Raw genomic sequence first — 19,655 nt, forward strand, 5'->3', positions numbered from 1 at the left:
GACGTCATGCAGGTTTACTTCCTGTTTCAACGTGACACTGTGGAGTTAATATCGATCACTTTGTGCAAAGACAACACGGCCTTTATGTGCAATTTGAATAATCTATCTTAGTAGTTTACATAATAATGTGTTTATAGAAGTTTAGATTGGGGTATAACGTGCATAATTTGATCAACGTGTGCTTATCAATCACGTTTTTTTGATCACTCTAATTTAATATGATAACACTAACTGTCAAGAGTTATACAGCAATTATTATTACCGTTTATGAGCATGTAGTAAAAACTCCTGCATCGACTGAAACCAATAGAAAGTTCTTGTAGTAAGTAACAACGTATGCATATGGCGATTATCAAGGCTGGCATAGTTATTGTGTTCATTTTCATTTACCGTTCAATTAATTGACTTAGCAAATATCAACCCAGGTCTACAATTCACCGGTACTGTCTGCCTTGAACCAAACGCTCACCTGGTTTGGAGCCCACCAACCGTTGTTGGAATTTCTCTAGTTCTTGGATGTATTCAGTTAAAGCTCTTTCTGGATCTTGAGATGTTGCGCCAGAGGTTAGGGTTGAGCTGGAAAGGGACCTGCGTAAGGGAGAGAGTGAGGAAAGAGATAACCATTAACCAATTTGTACACTTTCTTAGGACATACTTTCAAGGTCATCTGGACTTCGGCGTGTGATTTTCCCCTCCCTCACTTTCTTTTTATTCCTTTAGTACAGTATTGTCCTTTTTCTTCTTGTTTCCCTTTTTCACCCCCTATCTTTGTTTGTTTTTATTAATTTTCAAATTGTTATTCTTATTGAAATATGTTTATGTATTTTGCTGTTGTATTTGTTTTCTCCCCCTTGTTTAGTGTGGTGTTTTACAAGCTTGGTGTTAAAAATAGAAAATGTTCAAAAAAATTGCCAATAACTTTTAGAGCTTTGTTGCTAGCTAACTCAGGATGTACTGGTATTTTTTGCAACCGGTTCCTGATTATTCATTGTGTGTCTGCATGGCGGGCTTTCAAGTGCTTCATTAAGTTGCTTGTACTGAAACGTCCTAATTGGGGACGGCGTGGCGAAGTTGGGAGAGTGGCCGTGCCACCAATCTGAGGGTTACTGGTTCAATCCCCACCTTCTACCATCCTAGTCATGTCCGTTGTGTCCTTGAGCAAGACACTTCACCCTTGCTCCTGATGGGCCCGGTTAGTGCCGTGCATGGCAGCTCCCGCCATCAGTGTGTGAATGTGGAAAATAGTGTCAAAGCGCTTTGAGTTCCTTAAAAAAGGTAGAAAAGCGCTATACAAGTACGACCATTTGCATGTGTCCCACCCCTCGAAACAGAGACATAGCAAAGTTTGCATGTTGTCGTGCGACTATTTGGCTGCTTGAGTTTGTAATGTTGCCACGCTGCTGTCATGACGTTTGCTTTGGTAGCGCAGTCCTCCATTGGTGCTTTGGTCTTCCATTATAGTAGAAAAGATGTGATGAAGTCATATCTGTGTAGCAACATTAGCTTGCTAACAGACTTATTGGCTTGTGTGCGCTCTATTTAAGTAAGTACATTTCATTTATACAACGCTTTTCACAGATAAAACCACAAAGCGCTGTACAAAACATAGGTCAATCAATCAATCAATCAATGTTTGTTTATATAGTCCTAAATCACAAGTGTCTCAAAGGGCTGCACAAGCCCCAACGATATCCTCGGTTCAGATCCCACATCAGGGCAAGGAAAAACTCAACCCAGTGGGATGACAATGAGAATCCTCGGAGAGGACCGCAGACCAGTGCGACCAGTGCAATGGACGTCGAGTGGGTCTAGCATAATATTGTGAAAGTCCAGTCCATAGTGGAAGTAAAACAACAATTCAATGTAAAACAACAGGGGCAACATCATAAAAAGGTGATTAAAAATGATTGATTGATTGATTGATTGAAACTTTTATTAGTAGATTGCACAGTACAGTACATATTCCGTACAATTGACCACTAAATGGTAACACATTTTTCAACTTGTTGGTCCATGTAAATCAATTCATGGTAATACCGTAGTTAAAAGGTGCATTAACTAAAAGCTTTACTAAAAAGAGAAGTTTTCAAATGTTTCTTAAAAGTTTCAACACAGTCAAGATCACAGAGGGCCTGGTGCAAATTGTTCTGTTCCAGAGTCTGGGAACTATAGCCTGGAATGCCAGGTCTCCACGGGTTTTTTAAAACGAGTTTTTGGGATCTTTAGAAGACCCTGGCCTGAAGAGTAGGGGCATAGCAAGTCAGTGATGTACTCAGGGGCCCCACAATGTCAGGACTAAAATATTAAACTCAATGCAGAATTTAACTGGAAGCCAATGAAGACTGGATAAAACGGGGGTAATATGGGCTGTTCTGGGTGCACCGGTCAAAAGTCTGGCAGCGGCATTTTGTACAGTCTGAAGTTTCTTTAGCGTTGACTTGTTGAAGAGAGTGAAAAGAGAATTGCAATAGTCAATGCGAGACGAAACGAATGCGTGAATGATCATTTCAAGATCCAATTTTGACAACAAATTTCTCACTTTAGAAAATACTTCTGAGATGATAAAAACAGTTTTTGGCCAGTTGACGACAGTGACCCTCCAAAGACATGGACTGATCAAACACAACCCCAAGGTTTCTGAGGCTGCTTTTAACAGATGCTCCCAGAGCACCAAGAGAGTTCTTGATCAGAGGGATCTTTTTATCGGGAGCAATTATCAGAGTTTTCCGTTTTGTTTGAATTTATCTGGAGGAAATTTGAGGACAACCAATTAAGTCGTACACCCGAGGTTTCTTACAAAATGCATATTAGTATGGTATCAGAGATTTAGTTGCAAGTAGTCTCTGATACCTATACCTCCAAAAAGTGACGTACTGGCATCGGAACATCCCTATAATTAATTGATTTTTTGGTGTACCACTAGTTTAAGAATCACCGGGCAAGAAGAATAGAGGAATTCCGCAATATAGAGGACATCTGGGATCCCTGATAATAGTTCATAAAGTTGCTCGGAAGCAAGGTACTGTAGCATCCGCTAACATGTCTACAGTGGCCGCCTGACGTCACTCCATCGTGGCACGTTTGCGTAGCATCAAAACACCTTACTTAAATGCACACCCAGCTAACATGCGAATTGATTGTTTTGATTTATTTGATGTCTTTGATATATTATGTAAAAGGTCTGCTGTACTCTGCAAAGGAATGCCATACATAAAAATTATTTCCAGCTTAGTGTAATTGTAATGAATAGAAACACAGTGATGGATCTGTGTGGTCTTTACAAGATGATGATATAATAATCGCATTGCACCTTGCACTGCAAACGTAGTTTACTTGTTTAAAACTTAAAAAGCAGGTGTTGATAAAAGACTTCCCTGCTGAGATATTTTCTACATAATGTTGGTGGTGTACAACCGCGTGCTAATAAAACAGTAATGAAAAATGCATTTTTCTACATCATTAGTAACACCAATTACATGACTGTATTTATATTATTCACATGTAAAAAAATACTTAAGTGTTTGTTTATTGTGAGCAAACTGTGGTGCTGAATTTCCCCCAGGGATCAACAAAGTACTTTCTATTCTACATATAGTATCGATAAAAGAACAGATGAATACTGGTATCAATAAAACCCTAACGACATACATCCCTATAGCCAACTAAGTACACTAACGAAATGACATAACCCCCTGGCGCAGGCAATGACACGTGGGTATTTTGGCTTTATCGTTGCACACTCACCCTTTGGGCTGTGCAACAAATGCAAGCACTGCATTGAAAATGTGCAGGTGTGCAATTTGGAACACAACCCATTAAAACTTCTTTCAACCGTGACAAAAGAGGGAAAGTGTGCCGTGCCTGAATGCAATCGAATGCGCTCACATTAGCTGTATGTACCAGGATTGAGGTGATAAGTGAGCCCTAGACCTGGACGATTGGCCTAGTGTGAGAACACCCTGTGATTAGCTGAAATTATGTCTGTTAGTGAGTGTGAATGTTGTCTGTCTCTGTGTTGGCCCTGCAATGAGGTGGCGACTTGTCCAGGGTGTACCCCGCCTTCCGCACGAGTGCAGCTGCGATAGGCTCCAGCACCCCCTGCCACCCCGAAAGGCACAAGCGGTAGAAATGGATGGATGAATAAAAGAAGACCACACCTGTTACGCAGCCTGAAGGGTGATTTGTTGGGTGGAAGAAGAGCAGACACGGCATCTCTTTTTGGTGGCGACTCAGAATTCGAACGTGGCTGCTGCTGCTGACGTAAAACCTCTGCTTTAAACCCTGTATTAAACACAAAGCGTGAAACTCTACTGAGACACACCACAACGATAAATCAAATAAGGGTGTATTTAAAGAACTAACCCGGAGCATGTCCATTAACATTCCCACACACAGATAATCTTCTGATGGCTTTCTGCCATTTCCTGGTCAAAAACTTCATCCTAGAAAGAAGAGGTCACTTTTTAAAGTCTGATCACACTCGTAATTCTTCCTTTAAAATCTGCCCTGTTTGATCCACACCTCGAGATGGCGATGACTACTCGCACGGCGGTCCTAAATCTTCTCAGGGGCGTTCGGGATGACGGCAAGGGTGAGGGCCGTGCTCCCATGCTGGCAATCAGGCACAAAGTGGCCTGCTCACAGTCCTGGAATCCTCCCAGGAGAAGCAGCAGGTAGCGTTTCTGGTACACCAAGGATTTCCGGAAGCTCTCGGCACGCAGGTAGCGTCCGTACAACCGCTGCAACTGAAAGGGAAAGTCAATTAAAAAAAGACAATACATCATTAATTCACTATTTGTATGTCGTAGTGCGCCTGCAACGTACCTTGTTTGACTGGGTCATGTCACCAATTGGAATGTTTTCGCTCTCTATGGCGACGTTAGCGAGTTCACCCTCGGCACGGCGCAGCTGACGCTCCAGGTAGGAAAGTTTGTGCTTAAGGGCGGTTCTCTCCTGACTTAGCGATGTCACACGCTGCGTTAGCTCGGAGTTCTTGCTTATAGTCCTCTCTAGAAGGCTGGACGACGTGACGGACAGGATCTACAGTGAGGTGGAGAAAAAGATCATTGACAGCATTAATGCCTTAAATGTTGCGTAAGTCGAGATTTGTCTTGAAGACATTTACTGCAGAAAAGATTAAATTCATGTTCATTAAATAAAGGCCAGTTAATTTCAAATATGTATTATTTTCTAATATTTCATATACAGTATTATAAAAAAAAAAAAACAATACAAGTACAGTCGTCCCTCGCCAAATTGCACTCGGAATATTGCGGCTTCACCACATCAGAGATTTAAGAAAACATTTTTTTTATTGCATTTTCCAAAAAAATGTTGGTCTTGATTTAACACTTGTCAAGCATAAAATGATTACCGTATTTTTCGGACTATAAGTCGCAGTTTTTTTCATAGTTTGGCCGGGGTTGCGACTTATACTCAGGAGCGACTTATGTGTGAAATTATTAACACATTACCGTAAAATATCAAATAATATTACTTAGCTCATTCACATAAGAGACTAGATGTATAAGATTTCATGGGATTTAACGAATAGGAGTGACAGATTGTTTGGTAAACGTATAGCATGTTCTATATGTTATAGTTATTTGAATGACTCTTACCATAATATGTTACGTTAACATACCAGGCACGTTCTCAGTTGGTTATTTATGCCTCATATAACGTACACTTATTCAGCCTGTTGTTCACTATTCTTTATTTATTTTAAATTGCCTTTCAAATGTCTATTCTTGGTGTTGGCTTTTATCAAATAAATTTCCCCAAAAAATGCGACTTATACTCCAGTGCGACTTATGTTTTTTCCCTTCTTTATACTCCGAAAAATACGGTAAATAAACTAAAAATATCAATATTACAGTACTATCTGCCACTAGAGGAGACCAAACAGGAGCGTGCTGGTCACTGATTGGCTCAGCTTCAAGTATTACTATATTGTAATGGAGTGGAGAAGTTGACTAAAAGATGTTATTTCATGTCTAGAGGGCTTTCGTAATCTTGAAAATTAGGTTCTGGCTATGAAAATATTTTATATATAATTAAGGATTTCTACTTGGCGGAAATTCATTTATCGCAGCAAGTCTGGGACCAATTAGCGGTGATACACGAGGAGATGACTGCACAATATAACATAAAACATTTAATTTGATAAAATATCTTATTTTTTTACTTTTTTACACATACCATACATACATTAAATGAATACCATTAAAAGTATACAACTATTAAGTTAGGAGCACATTAAATCATAGAACAATAATTTAAAGTAAAAGATGGCTAGGATGATAAAAATGAGTACCAGTTAGTTCTAGTTCATGTGTTTAAAAACATAAATTTAGGAATATCCAAGTTGTATGGTATTTATATCACAGCAACTTTTTGTGCATCACCTGGCTTTGTAGTGAGCTCCTGTCATTGGTGGCATCAGTCTGATGGCGTTCGCCACTTTGTGCAGACATCCTCTGGGCGGTCACCTGTCTCTCCTCCCTTTGGAGTTCAGTCAGGGTGTGTTGCAGCTCGTCCATGCGCTGCTTGTCCTGCTGCCTTAACAACTCGTAGTCGCGCTGAAGTCGGCAAAAAAGGGTATTTCAGTTTTTCGTTTTTTGCACGGTTGTCAATAAGCTGTACTGATCTTACCAGTTTGTTGTTGGTCCTTTCCTGCCGTCCCTCCCGTTCCATCTGCTCCTGCCAGCCCTTCCTCTTTTCCCTCTCCCACTCCTCCACCCGCTCCTTCTCCTTGTCCTTCAGCAGCTGTATCCTCTCTTTCAGCTCGGCAAGCTCCGCCCCCTGGCGCCTTGATCGCTCTCGCTCAACCTCTAAAGCGCGGTCGGCCTCCTGTTTCTGCGCAGCTACACGATGCCGGGTGGCGGTCTCCTCCCTGCTCCTGTCCTCCTCCCATTGCCTCCTGTTCTGCAGAAGCTCCGCCTTCAGCTTTTCCACTACGGCCGCCAGCTCCTCCCCTTGCCTTTGCTTCTGCTCCAGCTGCAGGCGCAGGTCGGTGATGAACTTCCTGTCTCTGGCCGCGTCTTCCTCTTGCTTGCGACTCATCTCCTGCAGCCGTTTGGAGCAGCGGTCCCGCTCTTCATCCAGCATCCCGTGGGCGTCTGCCAACTTTGAGCGGACATCGGACAAGCGGGATTCCGATTCGGTTAGCATGCGCTCCATGTGAGACTTCTCCTGCAAGTGAAGCTCTTGTTGGCCGGCGTATTGTTGGCGTTTGTCTTCCAACTTCTTCTGCAAGTCATCCAAATGTTTCTCAAAGAGAACGCTGCGGGACTGTTCTATCTGGAGCTCTCGTTTCAGGTTGCTGCAGGCCACCCTCTCCTGCTCCACCTGACCCTTGAAGGCCATCACCTCTGACTTCTGCTGTTCAGAAGAAGTTTGCATAAGCTGGAGAAAGACACACAGCGTCACCTTTGGATTAAATGATAACTTCAATTTGATTTTCTCCTGTGTGTGTATTTCATACCTCTATCTTCTGCTCCACCTCTTTCTCGCGCCGCACGCTAAGCGCTCGTTCCTGCTCCAGCTGCTGCTGGAGCTCCTCGGCTCGAGTCTGCTCTTTCTTTAAGGCCTCTTCACACTCTTCTATAGTCAACCTGCATAAAGAATGAGGAAAGGGCACATAAGGACATCTTGTGAGTACAGTACACGTTAAATTTTGTAGATTTTTTTTTTTTAATAAACTGATTTAGAGTGCATGACAAAGTGGAATGGAAAATGTAGTTCCCTGTCGTATTGCATTAACAGGAACATTGTACAACACAGCTAGGGATTGGTACCTAAGCAGTGGGAATAACATGGCTGTCTAATAACACAGTGTTTAAAAAGGTGCACACCGTGACTTGCCGTTTAATGCAAAGTAAGCGTCAAAATAAAAACTTTGTCGTATTAACTTGGATTCTACCCCAACAACTAACAAAAAAACACCCGTTTATTTTTTTTAGATTTTTAGCAATTAAATGAAGATTAGCGCATGCTTGGAAGCATCATTGTCATCATTTTAGTAAACTTAGTCAAAAAATAAATAAATAAATAAATATAATAATAATAATAATAAATAAATATAAAATAATATAATACAATATAATACATAATACAATATAACATAATATAAAATAAATAAGAAAAACAAATAATACCATGAATTGATTACCGTGAACCCCGACTTAAACAAGTTGAAAAACTTATACGGGTGTTACCATTTAGTGGTCAATTGTACGGAATATGTACTGTACTGTTTCATATAATGTGTTCTCTTCCTTTACAATCTACTAATAAAAATTGAAATCAATCAAACAACTGAAGCGGATTACAAAAATATATAAAAACACAAGAATCTTAACAAGAAAATGCACACAGAGGAAAATCATGTCAAACTGGACTACTTTCACAAGTCGTTATCTTTATGTCTCTTGACAAAGTCACAAGTAAATTTGCATGCCGCTTGTGTCGATGTGAGTCAAACAGTCCGAGAGGCGTCAGCATAATGTAATATTAGTAAGGAGCAAACAGCCAGAGTTAAGAGGACTGAAGAGTTAATTGTAAACAGTGCAGCAAGCTGAACATGCACTTATTTCACACCAACCGCTCTGTTAAAGCGCATGCAAAGGTAGCTAGAGCTGCTCGATGATGAACACTCATTACAGAGCTGATAATAATTAGCGTTTGCAAACCAGTAGATCACCTTTCATGCGCTTCTGTTGAAGCTTGATAAATGGCAACAACTTCATCAATATTTGGGGTAAGGTTCTGTGCTTTTGAGACTCTCCGGATGGATTGCAGGTGTTCATCTGTGAGACTAATCCTACACGCTGATTTTAAAGATAATATACTTGACATTGCACATCTAATATATCATTATTCCGATGAACAACAGAAGTGTTATCTACTCGCATAGATGGACATTTGGAGGAAATGTGCCCTTTTAAAAATACCTGATTAGAGTTATTTTCCAACAGACAAAGCAAAAGCCCTTCTGTCTGTCAAAAACAGACAGAAGGGCAAGCCGTTAAGTGACACGGTTGTAGATATTGTATTTATTGTTTTAAGAAAGCAATTGTTGATTGACCACCTCCTTGTCATGCTTTCAACAGCCAAGCAAAGGCTACAATATTTTATACCCATACAAAAACACCACAATTCGGGAGATTTGTAATTTCAGTCGGAATGTCGGTAGACAAGGGAAATATCCAAGAGTCCTCCAAAGAATCCCTGATACTTAAAATGCACCTACTGCCATTATGAGGCATAAAATGAAACATCTAATGTACTTAGTTTGTTGTGTCATTGGTCTGTGTGTGTGAGTGTGAGTAAGCGTGGCTACCTGAGCGACTGTATCTTGTTCTTTTGTTCCTGCTGAGTTTCATGTGCACAGGACAGCAGTTTCTGGCTCTCTTCGAGCAGCTCCGCTCTGGTTTGAGATTCCATTTGCAGCTGCTCTCTGTCGCCATCACTTCTGGAGTCAGTCTGGGCATGAAAAACAAAAATATTTGCTTGTATTGCAGTCACAGGCCACAACATTGGGCGTAATTGCAAAATTCAACAAAAAATACAGATACAGTGGTACCTCAACTTACGAGTACCGGTACTTTAACCTACTAGTATTTTAAATTACGAGTCGTGTATCAGCTTTTTGTTATGCTTTAAATTGCGAGCATAATTTAGGTTACGAGTCTCCAAGGTGTTAAATAGCGTAGCTGCAATGTCCGCCCCAAAACATCTCATCGAACTTGGTAGAATTTACTTATAGCTGGAGATCGAAAAAAAATTGTTTCCCAATTATCGGAAATTCAACTTAAACAGCAGTCCAGCTTCCAAAGTCTTCTGCTGCTGCTTGAAGTTTGCTCTTCCACTTGCGGCTTGGTGCAGAGCACTCGCTTGAAGTTTTTCTGTGTGTCCAGGGTGTGTGTTGCTCTGAGCTACGAACAGGCGATGTCACCGCTACCGCCTAGTAACCCTACTAGCACATTGCCTAAAAAGCATCTGTCCACTCTTCTCTACCACAACACCGGTTGCTGGAAATAACGTAACAAGGAATATGCTTTCTTTTGCTGCCATCTCTCTTGCCTTTCCTCTTCGGTAACTCTGTTCGTTGTGAAGGTTGGATAATCTCACAGAGATGTTTTAATGTAAGTACAGATGCACGTTCTTTAGGAACCCATGAAATAAAGTGTGGGCTTACCCAAGACCCAAATTTAGGTCCTAGTATGTTTAATCTTTATATGCTGCCTCTTTGGGACATCATTAGGAGAAACAGAACCAGTTTCCACAGTTAGACTGATACATTTGTACATTGCCGTGTCTCCTGATGACACAGGGCCAATAGATACTGCATTTTAGACATCAAGTCATGGATGGCAGTGAATTTCCTACAGCTCAACCAGGACAAAACAGGTTTTAGTTATAGATCCTGCAGGCCAGAAGGATAATTGTTTACCAAATTTACAACATTTTAAACCAACACAATCCGTGAAAAATCTGGGTGTGATTTTTGACTCCAAGCTTACTTTTATCCAATTTATCAAAAAGGCCATATGATTTCTGCGTTAACGTAACCGAATAACAGAATTGGCCAATAAACTGGAATCCTCTATTAAATGCAGAACATCACGGAAATTGACATGAATGTGAGTGAAATGCTCTAATTGTGAGAGAAGCAACATTTGTTTGGGAAAATGTTGTGTCAGGGACCCAAAACACTCTTTCATTCCTATCATGAACTTAACAATGCTGAGACGACCACTTGAAGATAGACGACCACTTGAAACACAGACTAAACTACAAAGCGAGCGAGAACAATCCATACACGAGACATCTCATCTGTTTGTGTTGTTGTGAATGACATCGATGTAAGATCAATGTACAAAAAAAAGACAGCAGCAACAACTTGAGGTTCCCTCGATTTTAATATAGTTTTATTAATAATAATATTTAATAGCCTCAAGTCGTCAACTTAAAGATCAGAACAACACACTTCCCCCCTTCACAATAACAGCGCTGTGCACAACATCCGGTTTGACTGTGCTTACAGAATAAAGATTTACACAAGGGTAATGTAACTAAAGCACTTATTGATACATTTACAAAATTATTATGCTTTGACTTAAAATAATGGTCAATTTTTTTTAAATGATATATTGCACCAATTGGAGGATGTTTGCATTTAACTAACATTTGTAAGTTTATATCAGGGGATGTGAGTTCGTAAAGTCCTTTGAAACACTTGAGATTAAGGGCTATATAAATACACTTGGAAATTTGCATTCATTACACAAAAACCACACACTATATGGTGGTAAAATAAAAGTGTAAAAGGTAAAAAAAAAATGAATTTAAAAAAAGATCTAAACGCAAAACAGAATTTTCATAATGTTATTTTAATTTATTGTTGTTACTATTATCCTTTTATGTGTTTGTTACTAATTTATACCCAGTTCTTTTAAATTACTTTTTAAGTTGAGTGTTGGTGGTACAATAACTACTCTTGTTTTCATATTAATAAATAATTGTGGTTTTAACCATGATTTCAATATCAATCAAAAATATACATAATTATTATTTTGGCCATAATCGCCCAGCCCTACTTGGTTGTGGAACGCAATGTGCTCTTAGATTGATGTACCACTGTATAAACAAGTCTATTATTGCACGTGTGGTTTGTAGAAGTGCAGAAGTGAGAATGTTCAATATCCTATTATGGTTTTGGCATGGCATCTCCTTTCTAAGTTCATGTGTCTTGTCCAAACCCAAACAACTCACACATGTGCGTCTCTGGGCCATCCTACAGAGCAGCTCCCGCAGTGCGATCACAGTCTCCTGCAGTGCCCTCTTCTCTTGCTGCCAGCTCATAGGGGGCTCTGAGGAGGATTTATCCCCCTGGTTCAGTAAAGTTGGGCCCTCATCCTCATGAAGGTGTGAGATTGCGCTTAATGCCTGGACATGTGGCGGGGGACGTCGCTGGGACAGGGTGAGTATTCTACAGCTTTCTTGGTACACTTTCCTTAACAGCACCTGGAAATATGATACATTATTGTGATGAACTGATATAAGCATCAACTAGTGTGTATACATCTACCTGAAGCTCTGGAGACAGCAGGTCATCACTGTAGCTCATGCTGCCTGCAGCACTGTCAGTGTTCGCAGTGGGGTTCATGCCCCTGCAGCGGAGATACTCCACAAACTGAGCATCCAGCCTCTCGGTCTGGTCCAGTTCCACTCTCAGCCTGGCGCCCAGTTCCGAGCTCACATCTGGACAGCAAAGAAATCACCATTAAATGTGGGAGAAAATGCCATTACGTATGTCAAGCTGGTTGCTACTCACTGCTGCCGTAGCCATCACTGGCCCACTCTGGTGCTGATAAGGAAGAGGTGGAGCCAAGTAACGATGGCGGCGCCGTTATGTCACGTCCTTCAAACTCACACACCTCCAAAGACCATACAATGATATAGTTAAGGAGCTTCGTACAGAGGTCGACAAGGTGTTCTGGGGACATACTTTACTTGCACCGACCGAGTCCAAGTTATCCGAGAAGGACAGAGACCGAGGGGAGTGGCTGCTCTGCGTGGCCAGGTCAGGGGTGATTGTCCTGGAGAAAGGCAGCTCCATGGGGACCACGGGAGACTTGTTGGCCCGAAAGTGTTCCAGGTCTGTGGTGTTGAGTGCGCTCAGCTCCGACAAATGAGAGCCCAAAACAGAATCGTGGAGCTGATCTCTAAACACCTCTTCAGAGCGTTCCAGATGACGCACAACTTCCGGAGAGCTAAGCTCAGCATCGTCACGATAGACGATCACTCTAGCCTCGAAAGTTCTCTGAGAAATATCTGAAAGAGAATCTTAAGAATGAGTCACAGAAGCGTGTTTACTTTTTCTTTTTTCATGGCTGAGGGGGGAAAAGTGATGATTTAATACCAAACTGTCAATTGAACTTATTGTGACATAGTAAAAGCCATATTATACAACGCCAGCAGGATTTTGTTGCCAATGTGAAGAGACTCAACTCCCATGCACACTGGTTAGCTTTGTTTTACACTTTGACGGGTAATGTTGAAAAAGTGTGATGCAGAAAGTTAACTTGCCTTCAGCAATCCCTATATTTTCTGTTGGAATGTATGATTTTTTTCCCAAGCATATACCAGTACAGATAACTTCCTGTTCCTCCAGACTGAGACCGAAAATGTATTAAAGTCTAGTATTCTTTATATTGTTATAATTTACTGTAGTTTGTGCACACCTTTCTTTGTGGCTGGCTTAGGGGCAGCTTCTTTAGCAGCACAGGTTTTCAAAACACCATCACAGAAATGGGTACTGTTGTTTAAGTTTTAACCGATACTAGTACCAAATCGGTACTTCAAAAACAGTGCCAGCGCTTAAACGGTGCCTGAACCATTCATTTAACACTGAAATGAAGCACAGACAGCTTCTTTTTTCGGTGAGGGTACTCTCGCTTCTGTTGGCACTGGTGCCATTATGTAATCAGGTTTAGGTGCCCCTCCTTAGTTTTAGGTGGCTAATAAAGTTCGATGTGCTGAGCCTCGAGTTTTTTCCCCTCCCGGAATGTTTCAAGAGGATTTGGTGCAAATAGTTTGCAAAATGTTTTCCTCTGACACTGTAGCTATGTGCACATGGACAAAATTAACCGAATTAAAAGCCGAGCCGGGATAAAATGGCTTTATGTAAACAAACCATTCAGAATATTCTGACCCAATCACAAACATTCAGATCAAAATTTCTTATGTCGATGGTCATTCAGATTGGAGCGCATGTTTGGGTCAAAATTATCCTTACTGCGCATGTCTGTGATGTCAACTATACTTTGGTGGTGGAAGTGGAAATACATTTAATAGTCTTGGAATGAAGCGGTTGTCTTGTTGCTGTCTACCCCCATTCAGCATGTACAGAAATACACAGCGTTATACACTGTTGAGCTTGTTGCTCTAAAACCGAGACCAGCAAAAAGAAAAGTATGGTCTGGTGTGTCATGTGTCGACGTGACCATAAAAGGAAGGATCCAGTTGTCGTCTCAACGAGCTGTTTTAATTACGGCCTTACAGCTACTCCAACTGTTAACTACTAGCCTTAGGCACGTACAAAGTATGTCGTTACACGAAAACACGCCCTGATTACGTAACGTCTGCAACTATAGAAACTACGGCAACCGGTACATATCACAACATGGAAGACACAAAACAGCTCTATTGCAAAAAGAGGGGTAAAACAAAAGTAGCCAACAGAAGGAAAAATTCATAATGTGACAACGTTGGACAAGCAGAAATGCGCGGACTCATGTTTGTTTACAGCGGAAGTCACTGCTTCTTCTACTTCTGTTTACAGTATGTGCTGCGCATGTCAAAACAAAGTATTCCGATCTACGTTGCAATGCATGAAAACGCACATCATAGTTGAATAATTTTTTAGGGTCTATGTACACAGTAACATTCTAATCTGAATTATGATCAGTTTAAATACATTTTGCCCATGTACACACGGCTATTGAAGAAGTCCCACACAATTGACACCATGTTTGTTAATAATAATTCAGTTTTATGTAGACCGACTGTAGTCTAGCTTATTTTTTATGTTAGAAAGCGCAGTGCAGGAAGTTGATCTGTCCTAAACTAACTTAAATTTTGCATCCACTACATTTTATGCCATGCGTCAAAGGTTGGGTGATTTTATTTTATTAAGTCCTTTATTTAGTTTTGTGTTTTTTTACACTTGTATGACAATATCAGAAAGTTTGATGCAGGAGTTTGGTTAATTTTTTGTTGTATTTAGTCTTTGCAAACAGCAGTTAACCTATTTGAGTGTAGTTCATGACGACTCACCATTGGGTGAGCATCCCTTGAGGTGAGTAAGCGTGTCTCGCTGATGCCTTTGTTGTCTAACTTGCTGTAGTTGTTTTTGCTGACAGGCCAACGTCTCTTCGTGCAAGGCCAGGTCCTCCTGCAGACGTACAAGCTCTACTTTCAGGAGGTGGTTGTCATTCTCCAAGTTGGCCAGGGCTCGGTTTTTGCTCTAAAGCGAATATATGAAACACAGTTAAGCCAAGTATAAAGATCATGACATGCACCCATACATAAGTGCTGTTGTATGCAGGTGGTATATCAGATTATTGTTACCTGTCCTCCCTCGTGTAGTTTTTCAGCTCTGTGGGTGCTGCTGCTCAAGCTATGTTTGACTGCTGTCAACTCTGCCCTCAAAGCATGATTTTCCACCCTCAGTCCGGTCAGTTCCGTCTCCCTCAGTCTTAAAGCAGCCTCTGCTTCAGTCACAGTCTCCTCTGAATGCGTCTGTCAATGGAAAAATGTCATATAACAATAAAGTAGTATCAACATAGTGACTGACCATAAAAGCAGTAACTTCTCCTTTACTTCCATACTTCTACACCACATACAAATGTATGCCACACCATTTATCAATGCCACAAATCTGACATATTCTCTTGTATTTACCTCGTCATGACCTAAGCTACATTTTCTTCAGTGCTGAACAAAGTGGATGAGACCACAAAAACGTGAAGCAGTCCAACATATTCTGACGCTTCTGTTGTACCAAAAACTCCAAAGAAATATCAGCAAACATTTTAAAAACAAAAGCTAACCCCAAATATGATCTGCTTCCTCATTTCAGTGTTACTTCCCTTTGCGAGAGCAACATCCCGCCGTCTCTGTAGTGGCGTTGCTGTGACGTGTCTTCCGCTCTAACTAAAACCAGATGTGGTCTTGCAGCTTGCACAGCTGTACTAAGCAGGGTTTTTTTTTTTTAAAGGGCAGCTTGGCATTTCCTGTTTGAGTATTGTGTCAATTCTGTTGCCGTACTATTAGTGAAAGCTTTGCAAGGACAAAATGTTGACTACAGTATGGGATAAATTAATGATAAATTAAATGTTCATATCATTATCTATATTAAAAGGCATACTATCATTGAATGTGTTTCGCTCTTGTTTTGAAGCCCATGTTGCGCTGCCAAGGGAGTTACAGAGTTGACAATGTTGTAGTAGTTGAGACTGAATTCAACAGCACCGCCGCTGGTTGCAGCCAGGTAGTGCACTACTACATTTTAACAAACGCTACTTTAAAAGGGGGAACTGCACTTTTTTTTTTGTAATATTGCCCATCGTTTACAATCCCTGTGTAAGACAAGAATACATACAAACAGATATGTTTTCTGAATATTAACCAAGTATAAGCGATATTGTTATCATAAGCCCTCACACAGACAAACTATTTTTAGGATATGGCCATTACCCAAAAAGTTGGAAACTGGCAAGAAAGAAACAAAAAGATGCTTGGTTGCGGCACTTTTTTAAAATTTTTTAAACCCTGTGTGAGGATTATGATTTATTCTTCACCTAAGATGATATGAACATCCCATCAGTTGGCATTCCAGTGAGAGCAGACACCTTACAGTAGAGATGCGCGGTTTGCGGACACAACCGCGGAGTCCGGGAATTATCCGCGGGTCGGGCGGTTGAAATAAAAAAAAAATTAGATTTTATCCGCGGGTCGGGCGGTTGAAATAAAAAAAAAAATTAGATTTTAAATAGATTCAGGCGGGTGGCAGTTAAACCAATTCGGAAATATATATACATAGTTAAATGTTGTTACCCACATACGAAAAACGAGCAGCACTCTTTGAAACAGGCAATTATTTATCATCAGGTACCTGCAGCACGCCACAACAGAAGAAGAAGAAAAAAAAAAAGATGCAACGCCGGCAGCAAACGTGGTACGCGACAAACTAAAAAAGGGAATACTAAAGACCAGGGAAAAAAAAGGCCAGAAAAGTTCAGCGTGGACTCGTTTTTATGAGGTTGTAAATCAGGATGATAGTAATGCTGGCTACGTGATTTGCAAGAGCTGCGACGCTGTTTATGTCTACGACAGTCACAAAACCGGGACATCTAACATGGTGCATCACATTTGTGCAAAACCCCGAACCTCCACAAACACCCTGAGCATGAGCAGTTTCGTCCGCCGTGATCCCAGAAGAGTGCCACAGGATGTTAAAACAAGGCTTACAGGATGCATGTGTGAACGCAGCTGCCTGCAGCAGTTTGAGTGGCGCGAGCGCGCTTGGAGGTGCGCTCAGCGCGGCTCCCAGATGATTGCGCACTGGTGTGCGTCTGGGCCGTGACAGCGTGGCACGCATTGAATGTCTCTGCTGCATTGGATCAGTCTCCTTTCTTTAACAGGCAAAAGCTTTATAATCTCACTAATGCCTTGCATCGTCTATATTAGATATATAACAACGGGTGGGTGCGGGCGGGTGCGGTTTTGATAAAATGTTAGTTCGGGTGGATGGCGGATGGGTGACGACTTTTGTGATGCGGTTGCGGATGAAATAATTGCCTATCCGCGCATCTCTACCGTACAGTAAGTGATTTTATTATCTTCATAGTTTGTATTTCTTGTTGCGCAAAAACAAATTCTGTGAATGATAGACAAAATTCCCCAAAAAAGTGCAGTTCCCATTTTACTCTTGGATGCACAACCTAGTAATACATATACTCTTCCACAAGTGGAGTCAAAAATTACTCCAATAAAATTCTGTGTTTGCTATAAACTGGGTTACTTTTCATAATCTTTGCAACAATGAGTTGTAATATTTTCATATTCCAGGTATTCTCCATAAAACATGCTTGTGACATGAGGCCATTGATTAAAAAAACTGCATTTTTTATTGTATCAATATTCCTTCCATAAATGGAGTCAAAATGATCCCAAGCAGTTCCTATAGAATCTTCTGTGAACCTTCAATTCCTAGCAACTGACTGTTTCACTTACACATCTGAAGTCAGCTCTCACATCTGACAACTTTGACTGTCAATACTGTCCCACTTATACATCTGAGGTCTACATTCTCACCACCCAGGAAGGGATCACGTGACTCTTCTGCCAACATGGCCACCAAACAGAACCAGTCACGTGACTCTTCTGCCAACATGGCCACCAAACAGAACCAGTCACGTGACTCTTCTGCCAACATGGCCACCAAACACAACCAGTCACGGGACTCCCCTGCCAACGTGGCCACCAAACACAACCAGTCATGTGACTCTCCTGCCTACGTGGCCACCAAACACAACCAGTCATGTGACTCCCCTGCCAACATGACCACCACATACAACTACCGGTAGTCACGTTTCTCTCCTGCCAGTTTGATGGCCAGTTGCATCAAATGTGAGCGATGACATTAGATGTGTAAGTGGGACTGTCAGAGTTGCTAAGAATTAAAGGTTCATAGAAGATTCCAAAGGAACTGTTGTGGTCATTTTTGACCCCACTTGTGGAAAAGTGGGGTAGTGATACCAAAACTGCAATTTCCTAAAATTTATGAAAAAAATAAATAAAAAAGCAAATGGCCTCATGTCAAACATGTTTTATGAATAATACCTGGAGTATGAATATTTCTTTTGCATCTGAGGGTTAAGCTCTTACCGTTAATTTTATGGGAAACACAAACTTACCAGCACTTTCTTTTGAGCATTTTCTTGGCTTTTTACTCTCTCTGGAAGCTGCATCATCAGGTCTTCAATTTGGCCCTGGAGGGATGCAACGTCCTGTCTGAGCCTTTCATTTTCCTCCTGGAGCTGCCCCTTCTTCCTCTTGAGCACCTCAATTTCGGCCCACAGTTCCACCCTTACAGTCACAAGTGTTTCCGCTTCCTTGGCAAAAGCCTCCTCGCTGCCCTTGATGTCAGCTTGAAGGCTCTTGACTTGCTCTTCCAGAGCGAAGCCGCGTTCTCGAAGAGCTTCCATTTCATTCTTTATCTCCTGCTCTTTTGCTTTAAAAACTTCAGTCTCTTTAACCGCATTTTGTTCCTTCTCTTGAAGTTCAGTAACCAGAGCAGTAATGTGCATTTTCTCTTCTTGCACCTGCTGGGCTTGTAGTCTAAAATCGTTCCTCTCATCTTCAGATATTTTTTGCTCCTCCTTGGCCTCTTCAAGCTGGGCCTTGACTTCCACCAGCTCGGCCTCCTTGAGCGCGATGAGCCCTTGGAGCTCATCAACCTTCTCCCTTTCAGCTGTGAGCCTTCGCCCAAACTCTTCCCCGTGTCCTCTGTACTCATCCTCCTGGGTGTGCAGCAAACGCTCCAAGCTCTCTTTCTCCGCCACCACCGTCTCCAGCTGACTCTGGAGGGCTTTGATGCGAGATCGAAGGGTCCGAGAGGAAGTTAGACCGAGCTCCTGTTTTAGGTTGTGCGGCTCGCATTGCCTCTCTAGCTCCCGGAGGTTGAAGTGGTGAGGTTCCGGGCTAGGAGCTGGCGAGTAGTTGATGCTGTCGCCGTCCTGAGAGTCGCTGACTTCATGCACGTTGGCGCTGAGCGTAGAAAGCTCTGCCTGTAGCTTGCTGATGACCTCGTGAAGGCGCTCCTCCTCTTCATGTCTGTCCTGACGCAATCTGGTGATTTCGGATTGAAGATGCTCCACTTGTGAGCTCAAATCGTGAAGGTCAGCCTCCAAATCCTTTTGACAGAAGGACAAAAAAACAAATAGGCAATTTGTGTTAAAAAAAAGTAAATGATTGGCACAAACATCATTGTGTGAATGCTCCAAAGCATTCACACATGGTTTTCCACACCAAAATTCATCCATTTATCAAACTTCTTCTTCTCTAGATTGTGGCGCGCTCTA

At 41.6% G+C, this 19,655-nt stretch overlaps 1 protein-coding gene across 6 annotated transcripts in view; it reads right to left on the minus strand.

Annotated features, from left to right (window-relative positions):
- Positions 1-19,655, minus strand: part of pcnt (pericentrin) — a 92,339-nt gene that overhangs the window by 7,463 nt on the left and 65,221 nt on the right. For all 6 annotated transcript variants that reach the window (XM_061968118.2, XM_061968115.2, XM_061968116.2 and 3 more), the window contains 16 exons: positions 18,489-19,487; positions 15,139-15,309; positions 14,845-15,034; positions 12,515-12,840; positions 12,341-12,443; positions 12,095-12,267; positions 11,779-12,030; positions 9,344-9,486; positions 7,487-7,616; positions 6,655-7,407; positions 6,408-6,581; positions 4,825-5,040; positions 4,522-4,745; positions 4,363-4,442; positions 4,158-4,281; positions 470-588 (listed from right to left, as the gene is read on the minus strand). In XM_061968118.2, coding sequence (XP_061824102.2) covers positions 470-588; positions 4,158-4,281; positions 4,363-4,442; positions 4,522-4,745; positions 4,825-5,040; positions 6,408-6,581; positions 6,655-7,407; positions 7,487-7,616; positions 9,344-9,486; positions 11,779-12,030; positions 12,095-12,267; positions 12,341-12,443; positions 12,515-12,840; positions 14,845-15,034; positions 15,139-15,309; positions 18,489-19,487 — 4,177 coding nt within the window. The remainder of the gene's footprint in view (positions 1-469; positions 589-4,157; positions 4,282-4,362; positions 4,443-4,521; positions 4,746-4,824; positions 5,041-6,407; positions 6,582-6,654; positions 7,408-7,486; positions 7,617-9,343; positions 9,487-11,778; positions 12,031-12,094; positions 12,268-12,340; positions 12,444-12,514; positions 12,841-14,844; positions 15,035-15,138; positions 15,310-18,488; positions 19,488-19,655) is intronic.

This window comes from Nerophis lumbriciformis, linkage group LG08, assembly GCF_033978685.3.
Source record: "Nerophis lumbriciformis linkage group LG08, RoL_Nlum_v2.1, whole genome shotgun sequence".
Classification (NCBI taxonomy): Eukaryota; Metazoa; Chordata; class Actinopteri; order Syngnathiformes; family Syngnathidae; genus Nerophis; species Nerophis lumbriciformis.